Genomic DNA, 10,867 nt, shown 5'->3' with positions numbered 1-10,867 from the left:
GATAGCGCTGTATGCGCGTTCAAAATTAGGCGGCGCTGTTCTCACACCTTCCAGCGATTGCACAGAATTTGTTTCCCGTTTTTCTGTCTGCTTGGAACATACCCGCATTGAGGATTGGCCAGGGATCGGGAGTTTGGCCGGGCTGATGCGCCCCGAATTCACAAAACTATGGATTAAAAGTGTAAACAAATACAGAACAATGCGTTCCTTGCAAAACTTGAACTTTGTGGCGCGTGACTATAACAGATGCTCACCAGTCGCGCAGAACCCTGAGCATGTATCAGTTTGCTGAAGTTATTTGTGACGGAAGGCAAAAAAACAAAAGCTATAATAGGTACGGAAATGCAATGTATCTGTTAACGAGGCATTGGTAATTATCGCCATCAAAGCGCGTAAGCACGCGTAAATGCCCGAGGAATTTCTGGTCACTCTGTACAGCTGCGGCCATTTTCTGTACATGATCACAACGCCAGTTTTTCGCACAATGGGATTGTAACTGCTCTCTCACTAAAATGTGCACAGAGACCGATGGAATAGACCGAGAGCAGCTCCACTGTTAACAATAAATAGCATTAGTAAAACCGCCCAGCTTTACCAACAACGTTCCTGGCCGTTGTCCTAGAGAAGAAGACGACGAAAAAGCTCATTGTCACTGCGTTCCTCGTGAGGCTCTCGCGCGTTCCCGTCGAACATCAAAGCACATTCGGTTCGCCAAGTTGAAATCTGCCCTACAACAGAATCCATTTCGACCCCATGGATCCCACGGACACCGCACCACCCGCTTCCAGCCTACGGGCTCAACGGAAGGTCAAATCGCAGAAGCGTTCGTCAAAGTCCAGACGAAACCGACAAGCTTCCCCGCCGGGGCGCAGAGGGCGCAGTTCGAGTGCGCGCAGCCCCCACGGCATCGGCGCTGAGTCAGCACTGAGCTTCGGGAGTGTGCAGTCGCCGTCCTTGGTCACCAGCGGGGTGACTTCGCCCACCGCGATCACAAACGAAGCTCCAGAGGGATCCGTAACGCCAACCGCCAGCAACGCCGCGACTGCGTCCCAGGATCCGCTCATCGAAGCCCCTCAAGGTACGCTATACACCTGAGCTCAGCTTAGCCTATACGAACGGCTTTGATACTAAGCGAAACCGGTTATACTCCCTACGTAAAGGGAAGGCGAACTACTTGGTTTTAATTCGTACTGGTAACTTCTATTAACGCGTTCGTGTATGTTTTTGTCCTTTATAGTGTGCGTGAAGGTTACCGCGATGAATAAGAATATCCCCCCTCTCCCCATGTACAAAAGTAATAACCGTAAGGCGGCGGCTCACTGTAGGAAAAGCATGTATCCAATAAAAACATTAACAATAGCTGCAGTTATATTACATAATTCCGCACCGTATAACCAGCAACCATTTTCTGCGACCTAGCCGGGTCTCAGCATGTTTTACGACCACCTGAAGAACATTGCAGTGTTTGCAAGGACTTGAAACGTCGTTTAACGGCGCACGGCCTAGGTTACTGCCGAGGCAAGAAATCCGGTGCTGCGAGCAGCGGATGGCCCCAAAATTGCAGTGGCGAGCGTGGAACACTGCTTTTGAACGAGTGGTGTTCCAAGGAGGCTCAATGGTTTCAGGAGACTCGCGGATCTACAGATCGCCATGTGAAGGCCTCAGTTTGCCTCCTGTTCTTCGGGGACATCGGAGGGTTGCGCGACTCATTGCTTCATCGTCGCGTGCTGACCAAGGGTTCACCATGCGGTGGCCATGCAGCCGCGCCTTCTAATTGCCTTTTCACGACACCAGCGCGATAATTTGAAAGTGGTCGCACTTGGATATTGCAACATATGCAGAGAAACAGCGCTAATAAAGGACTAATAAAAGAATGCACAGACACGACCGCAGACTAACGATGAATCACTATGTATTGCCACAGGCAATAAAAGCGGATAAATGCGCGGCAATCCACCCTGTGAAGGTGGTTGGAAAGCGAAGATGTAGAGGACACCCAATACTGTTACAATGCGACGTAACTTGAGTTCACACACGTACTATTATGAGCAATATGAAAGGTAACACAGCAACGCGTGGAAAACAGCCTCGAAACAGACTCGGAGCGATACGCGGATGGCGCTGTGAAAAACAAAGGGGAAAGGAGGGCGCTCTTCAACTAACTGTTGGCACTCCCACCACGCCGGAATTTCTACAAAGCAGCAGCTTACGTCATTTCGCCGATAATATGGCATCGTGGGACAGCCGATAAGACGTACGGCGGAAATGGGAACAGTTGTTAGAACAGCGTCCCCCCCTCCACTTTGTTTCCGACGGCGGCCGCTGGGTATCACACATAGCTAGGTCTGATGGTGTTTTCTACGCGTTCCTGTGTTCCCTTTCATATTGCTCATAATAGTACGTGGCTCTAGAAAGAGTGAAACCAGAGAGAATTAAAAGCACTTAACCACACCCTTGAATACTTCAAAGAGATATTTGCTAAGGGTAAATCAGTCCATGATTTATGAACGGTGATTGCTTGAGTTGTATAGGCGAAGCGCATGAGTGGAAACTCTCTCTCTCTCTCTCTCTCTCTCTCTCTCTATATATATATATATATATATATATATATATATATATATATATATATATATATATATATATATATATATATATATATATATATATATATATATATATATATATATATAGCGCGAAAAAATAAGGTTACTAGAGCCAAACATAAAAATAAGTTTACTGACGTTTCAGGAAGAGGACTTCCTTTCTTCATTATACGAAGCTCAAACCTGGTGTTATAAGATCTCACTTCTCCTCCGTCTCTGCCGCCGCCGAGGGAGGCGACGACATCGGCAGCACAGACGGAGACATGAGCTGTCATGCATTGGTCTACGCTTCGTTTACTTTTTGCAACCCCGCACACAGCCGCTACACGTGCCGTGTTCGAGCGCACAGTGGTGCGAGAGGTCGCGTGACGCTCTTACGTTGCATTCAGCGAGAAGGCAGGGGTAAACAATCTGATGAACTCTGTGAGAGTACTGTGTGCCTTCCCGCCTCCTTTTGGACTCGTAGCTCAATCGGTAAAACAACACGCCCTCGCTCCGTTTCTCTTTTCGTTCCAGGTTGGCTTCCTGATGGTTCCAATAATTTATTTTATTTGTTTGCGGGAGTTTTCTGTGGACACCAACGGTCGCGACAGAACCCTTTGGGGGTTGAGGTAAAATGCTTCGCTTTGAACATGGTCGTCATACCCTGTAAGTGAAGAAAACACATGAACAATACGAACACTATTCCAATGTGGAAGCCTATATCCGCTGAACCATCATCGCACTAATCACATGTTTGAAAACCAAACTTCCTTTCTCTAGAGGGCTACCAAAGTGTTGTTGCCACAAACTTCGCCAGGACTGGCTATCATCTACGCTTCGTAGATTTCGCGTGCGCGCGTGTCGGCGGAGCGGATGTTTTGTCCACCAGCCTAAAAATGCTACGAAAACGAGCGCTGGAAATCATCACACTGAGCCACGCAGCAACAGACTTTTAAGTGCACGTGCGATGAAAAGAGGAATTGGACACTTTGTTGCCATCTCAAACAAAAATGCAGTGCAGGCTTTCCTATTAGTTTTGCAGGTTCTAAATCGCATTTGAACCAAAACGTAGCTGTTTACATACCTACGGAAGAGTCACGTTGGACACTTCGTGACGACACCATTCAGATTCCAGAAAGTAGAAAACTAAAAATATCACCGCCATTTTTTTCGGAATTGTTTTGTGGTTACCCCAGCCATGGAAAACGCCCAGCTTAATCTATTTAGGGGAAATACACTCCACAAAAATGGTCGGCGCTGGCTTTAACACGAAGGAGGAGATTCATACGAAAGCGGGAATTTAGTTCCAATGAGGAAACTACGAAGCCTTGCAACAAAACGAGTTTGGCGAATGCAAGAGCATAAACTGGTCGAAGTGTATCGCGTGTAACATTTGCGCTGTTAACGAGGCGTTTGCACTGTTAAAAGCCATAACGAGGCACAAGCCTCGTTATGCCTTTTTGCCCGTACCTCCCAACATCGTGCGATGTTAAATAAAATTGAAATTGAAGTAACTTCAAGTGGAATTCAAGTCGCTGAAAACATCGTGAGGTGTACGATATGCTGGTGGTCACATACGACTGCGTGCTGTAATAGTTGCAGACACTTTCTTTCGTTAATAACTTCTGATTTAACGGTAATAATACTTAAATAACCAAGAATACCTATTGGCGATACCCTCTCTTACTTGGACCGCAGGAGCTGGGGTCTTCACGATTTCACCAACTTCCGAAGACAACGTCGCTGCACGGGATGCTGACCCGGGCTTCGCACTGCCTGCAAAGGTCCCAGCGAAAGAAAGCACGTCGCTACCGCGGCTCGACCGGGACACACGACGTGCAGAAATTGCACTCGTGCCAGGCGTGATAGTGGAGGGGAAATCGCCATCCCTGCAAGTGGAAGGGGCTACGTCGTGCACCGATAAGCCAGTGTTGTCAGCGACAATAAGACCAATTCAACAGACAGACCCGCCTCCGGTGCTGCATGAGCACATCCCAGTCCACGGTCGACCATTGTACCTGGACGGGGGTCCTGGTACCGTGCCTGGTCCCGTCAGGAGTCCTTTCGCGGGGAAGGCCACCTTGCGACAGGGAAGCCTCGGTGGCCAAGCGGCAAAGACGCGTGCTGACACAGGGAGCCAGGTGAGGTCATCACCAGACCCCAGTTCAGAAGTTCCTAATGCTGCCGTCGTGTAAGAAAGACATGACCCATATGCTTACGTAGATCTGGTTAGGCCAACTTTCCCAATTTACTGTTACCCGCATTATCTACTTGGGCACAAAACTGGGAGATGTGCGGCCATTGCGACGGCTGTCTGTATATGAGGAGGGTACCGGTGAACCCACGTGTGCGACATGTGTTTGCGGGCTGGGGCCAGAAGTTCCAAAATAAGGGGGTGAGGGTGGCTCGAGCACCCCGATTTTCAAAATGAAGTGTCTGAGTCCTTTCCTGCCTGTTCCTGGCACGGTTAGACAAGCAACTGTCTGGAATGTTCCAAAGCGCGAGGCTGAGAACGACCATGGCTAAGTGATGTAGCCAGAACGTCCTACCCAAGTGTACAGGTTAATGATAATTCAATTCGCAATCCCCCCTGATTTTTTTTCTTCTAATTTGTTACTGACGCATCAGTAACACTGCAGGTTTGCTGTTTTGCAAGGAAGAGGAAATGATTTTGCTCCGTAATTTCCCGTAATGACAGGTGTCTAGTGTGTCTCCTGTAAAGACCAAGTTCCAATGCGTGTTCAGTATGAACGCTTACGTGGCAATAAAAATGGAAGGTAGATCGGTTTAAACTTGGTCGTGGGCATGTTAGCACGGATATATCCTTTCGCTTAATGCGCCGAAACCAGATGGCGCTCGCAGCGCGCTCGGCTGCTGACGTCACTACCACCGTCAGTAGCGGCACAACACCGCAGTAGTCTGCCCGATCCATGGCTTCCGCGATCCATAGGGTTTCTTGGCAAGATACGAGAAGGGAAACTGAAGCTAGGAATTCATGTAGTCGTGAGGGGATATGGGAAGACCCCCGCTTTTGGTTTAGGCTTGGCACGAAAGTTGGATTCTTGGGCGGTTTTTTGGGGGGATTTGCTTTGTTCACAATGCATTAACACGTCTACGAGCTACGAGCCGTCTTCGGTAAAACAGCAAGCGGTAAGTGATCGCACCTGACGTTGGTCGTGCCGCCGTGAAAGGACGTATGACTGAGTGGGTAATATGCCACCGCGAAAGTTGCAGCTGACGACAAAAAAGAAACAAAACGTACTCCGACGAAGACAAGTTACGAAAGATACGGGCGCCTGTTTCTGTCCTATGTTGTCATCGTCCACGACTGTTTAACGCCACGTTTTCTTTTTCTTTCAACTATGAACCAACTCGCTCAGCAACAACTTTTGTCAATCCTTAGCTAACGGTAGGTGTGCACCGGTTCCCCACGAAGGTGACGTTTTCATAGTCAGGCTCAGAAACATTTCCAAGCTCTTCAAGCAACTTTTATTTGAAATAATCGTAAAATTAATAAGAACATCTAATTAGTTCCCTCAAAATATTAACATTGTTGCTAACTACCAACTTGGTCTGCGGAATAGTAGGAACAATCGTTCGGCAAAAATACGATTTACTTTATTTTTCTTTAGCCTTAAAAAGGACTGTTTTATTTTATAATTAGGTAATAACACACCATTTTTCGCGTTTGTGTGGCACTATGCTCGAATATGCAACCACTACAAAGTTTCAATTTAATCCAACGACGAAAATAAGGCTAGTGCATGATGTAATGGCGGCCAATGACGACACAGACGGCCTTGATATGAGCCGCATTGACACTAGCCACGGATTTCCTCTCTAGCGTATAAAGAAAGAAACTATATGCCGCGATATGGTGGCGGCGGCCCGATGGATTTTTGTAGCCGACGATGGTTGTGAACTGCTTGGAACAGCCACACTTTTCATGTGAACGTGGGCTGTTACGTGGTGGACCAGCGGTATGCCGGCAGCTGATAGGAACGCAGCTTAATGAATGTCAATCATTCTGGCTAGAATAAATTCTCCTAATGAAAGCGGGTTCTTTTTTACGAGCACAAAACTTTTCTCAGTATTAAGATCAACAAGTACCGAAACTTTAAAAACAGTTTTTAAAAAATTCCGCGTCCTGCTGTAGTTGTCGGCAAATGACAAACCTACTCTACAAACCTCCTCGATTCCGCGTCTGTTTCTTATTTAAACGCGCCGTTTTATTTTGTACAAAACCTGTTTTTGTTAAAAGTGCTTTCTTGTTTGGCATGTTATTTGTTAACGACGAGCCAGGACATAAGAGTTTTTTGCAAAACAACCCAATTTGAGCAGCGATAGGCTCGTTTCGATTCTACGCAATCCCTTTCCATACTACCCACCGTTCCCATCGAAGCGTATGCGGCCCTCGGTGTTCTCGTTGACACTAGTGCCAGTTTCCCGTCAATTAATATTGTATGAAACTCTAAGGCCCGATCGGCAATTGCGGCAGGGGCAGCGGTGATTCCGCAGAGCCTTCACCTGCTAGGCTTCTACGCCACGTCCTTAACGATTCACAGAACCGAGTGTCTTAGTCCTCTATGCTTACGCATTAAAAGTTAACTCCTTTCAAACTATTCCTTTCCGTTCTTTAACACTTAATTCTCGCGTTTCTTCCTTCATCCCACCACAAAAGAGGGCTCCAGAATCGCGACATATACCGCGCACAGTATAGGAACCCATCCACGGCGTTGGCAGTACATTCCTGAAACCTGTCTAGCCAATCATCTTCTAGAACTCCGAGTGGAAGCTCTTAAGATCATTTGCGTATTCTTTATTGAGCTGTATTCTCGTTGTACGCATGAAGCAATGAACATTCGTATTTATTTTTTGTGCACGTAGGTTCATCAAATCTGGTCGTCACGACGCCGGATTACCGCTGCATCACTTGCGGCTGCCGTCTTCGCCGTCGCTGCTGCGTACTGGCTGGTAAAGGCTGCTTTGATTCGGCCGCCGCACCATTCCAACACGTGCACGACCTTCCCCTGCCAAGAGTATTCCAGGCGACTTCGTGCGACAGTGAACAGGTCCGTGAACCCGTGCCAGAGCTTTACACGGTTCGTCTGCGACGGATGGCGAAGAGACAACCCCCTCAGCGTGTGGCAAGACCAGTTCAAGCTAGTCTTAAAAAAGCTGGACACAGCCTTGCATGGCGTCGAGTGGCCACGCACAGGACAAAACGATGAGCAGCGAGCCGCAGCCGTCTACCAGAGCTGCGACGACGTGTTCAAAGGGAAGCGCGATGAACTGCCCGCTGTCAAGGCCGCGCTGACCGAAGCTCGCATCATATGGCCACAGATCTCCCGCGGCGCTGACGTCCTGTACACGCTGATGTACTGTTCCCTGAAGCTGGGTTGGGATACGCTCCTTCACGTGAACGTCGATGCCATCTCGGAAGAGAACGTCAAGCTCGTTGTCAGCCCCGGAAATATGATAGCAATATTGCTTAATTGGTACGACAGGCCTCATACGTTACTAGGAGCGAGAAAAGCGTACTTTGACATTTTACGCGACGCGTTTCGACAGACAGAAAACACCAATAACAGCGATATTGTCACGTATAATGCGACATATAACTACTATAACAGCGTGATACCAAGATTATCCCGTGTTCTTAATGAAGGTACCGAGGCTCGTCCCTTCGCCGACATTCTAGCGAGCGCAACGCACATTGACATTGCCGAAGTTCACTGGATGGAGACACTTCAGAAACTGAATGTCAGCCAGTCTGCTAACCCACCCTTGCTTTTGACAACTCACCGGAACTACATGCGAGAGATAATACGCACATGGACGGACCTTGGAAACGACCCTTTTCATGTGTTGGTTTCGTGGTGCACGGTTCAGGTAGCGGCGCTCTACTCCAATGAAAACCTGATATTTAACTTTTACGACTTTGACCAACTAGCAGTAGATTTTTATCACGGCGCTTTCTGCGTCACCACGGCTGCGTATTTTTCCAGTGACGCAACTTTTGCGAAATACAACCGCGTTCTCAAAGGAGGGAGTGAAGACGCGGCGCGGAGGCTCGCCCTTTCCGTGCGAAGCGCTTTCTTCCGTCGACTCTCCACCTGGGGCCACTTCGACGAAAACGTCGCCGTGATCGCTAACTGGAGTTCCCTAGCGACGGTCTTCCGAAGCTTCGACTACGGGAAGGCCAAGAAAACTGCCTCCAAGGAGCCATTTCCGGATATGACGCACTCCTTTGTGAGCAACTGGAAACACTCGGTACTCGTCGAGATATCTCAAGAACTTGTGGATCTTCTGTTCGCTATTGCCCAGAGCCTTTTCTTCATCCCTACAGGAAGTGACCTGGACTTCCAGTTGATGCCGTATTCGCTGTCCTACCCATTGTTTGACTTCGAGCTGCCGAGGGCCGTCAACTACGGGGGATTCGGATCACTGGTGGGCTCTGCTGTCGGAGAAAGGTTGTTAACATGGTACGGGGCTCACAATTCGTCTCTTATCCAGCCTTTCCTGGACTGCATGGAGCGTGGACGTTTCGGCAACGTCTCCAAAATTGACGCCTACGCAAATAGGGCCCTTAATCTCGGCTCAGTTGTAGATGCGTACAAGGAGGGTAGGGATTTCTTTGACACGCCCGTGGAAGGTTTTGAGGAGTACAGCGGAATACAGACTCTGTTCATGTCTTACTGTTACATTCAGTGCAGAGGTCATAGCGATCCAGATGGCGCGGCTGCATGTGATCTTTCCCTGCAGTACGTTCCAGAGTTTGCAGAGGCGTTCAAGTGCCACCAAGGCGACCCGATGTTTCCTTCCCACCAGTGCCGGCTGTTCTGAGGCGTTCATATTTGCAAATGCAGTTACCCTTTTTCTCTAAACTGCAACGCAAAGGGCACCTGGATGTCAGCAAGGGCAGCTTTGTTCTTGTGATTAAAAGAATTTGGTTGTTTGGAAGACTGCTTCGGAAATAGTGAGACGATTCAAAGTGTTAATGCTTCTGCGGGATGGGGAGAGCGTTTTCGCGAGATGCAACTAGCCGTACTTATCTGCAAGGTTGAAACGAATTCCGCGGTTGCTTTGTGCGCAACCATTGTGCAGCCGAATACGTATTTCTCAGAAGTCAAGTTGCGCAGGTACGAAAACTTTGGCGGTATCATTTTATGTAACTTGGCCACGGTGTATCAATCTGCGTATTTTACGGGATGCGACCATCTAATGAAATAAAATAGCAAACACAAACCATGTTGACACTTGGGATGCCTTTATTTTATAACTGAATTCCCACTAACGCACTAAAGCGAAGGTTCAGAAGGCTAGGCGGAAGAAAAATGCGGTGGTCCCGTTCACGCAGAAAACTCTTGTGGCGCGCCCTCGTGTTCATCCATGAAAAAAATCCAGGTAGGTCACGAGTTGGAAAATGCGGTATAGGGGTTCACTGGGCTAGTAGGTGACGTAGCTGCACTCCCGCTCCTAGCGACATTGGTAGGTGCATGGGAACGGTGGATCGGAGGGTGCGGAAAATTGAAGCAGTCCCACTTAACGTGAAGGCTGTGGAGCAGTGATTTACTAAAGGGGCTGTGGCGTCCTCTCTTGAGTAGTTTCAGTATCAGCCGGGCGTTCAAACCGACAGTAGTCAAGAGAGGGAGCGCAGCTCCTGAACAGGCCTTAAGAGACGCTGGATGAAGTTTTCAGTAATATTTGGGTAACTATTATGTTAATACTGGATCTCTTTTTCCTATTTTAAATTATTGTGTACTCATTTGTGGCCTGGCAACAGCAGCAGTGCGGGTGAAGCAGCGTCAACGTGGCAATGGCGAACGCTGGGGCACGTTACTTTGAGATGCGTGGGCCACGCGTCCTATGCGCCCCCGAGGAGCAGGCAACTGTCGATCAGCGACGCCGCGAGCAGGAACGGGAACGAGCTCGCCTGCGTCCTGCCGATGCTACGTTCCCTTGTAGCTTCGCTGGCTGACTATGTGTAATGTCACGGACAAATGAAGTCTGAACAAGAAAATATGAACTATAACACACAAAGTGCACGACTTCTTTGTATTTAATTTAACTTGTCACGTGGCTTTATTACGATAACAACGTTTGGAAATATGCATTTCCACATGCACCACAGGGGAACTGTTATTTAACCCGCACAGTCCATGATCTTTGATTTCGCTGGTTCTGGATCATATTTTGGTGTTAGCGTTTCATTTGTCCATGACTGTACATGTTGCAAAGTCGCACTTTGTAGCATTTCTTTTGACCAGCAGACATTTTCA

The 10,867-nt window shown here is 48.2% G+C and overlaps 1 protein-coding gene across 1 annotated transcript; it reads left to right on the top strand.

Moving 5' to 3' along the window:
- Positions 1–753: 753 nt before the first annotated feature.
- Positions 754–10,048, top strand: LOC144161665 (membrane metallo-endopeptidase-like 1). The gene is made up of 3 exons (XM_077692292.1): positions 754–1,078; positions 4,284–4,726; positions 7,473–10,048. The coding sequence occupies exons 1-3, from the start codon at positions 754–756 to the stop codon at positions 9,429–9,431; spliced, it is 2,727 nt and encodes a 908-aa protein (XP_077548418.1). The 3' UTR covers positions 9,432–10,048.
- Positions 10,049–10,867: the final 819 nt, after the last annotated feature.

Source organism: Haemaphysalis longicornis, unplaced genomic scaffold, assembly GCF_048455015.1.
Source record: "Haemaphysalis longicornis isolate Haplotype H1 unplaced genomic scaffold, Haemaphysalis longicornis Haplotype H1 scaffold_12, whole genome shotgun sequence".
Taxonomy (NCBI): Eukaryota; Metazoa; Arthropoda; class Arachnida; order Ixodida; family Ixodidae; genus Haemaphysalis; species Haemaphysalis longicornis.
Note: the sequence above shows the minus strand (reverse complement) of the source record. Positions and strands in the feature narration are given on the sequence as shown.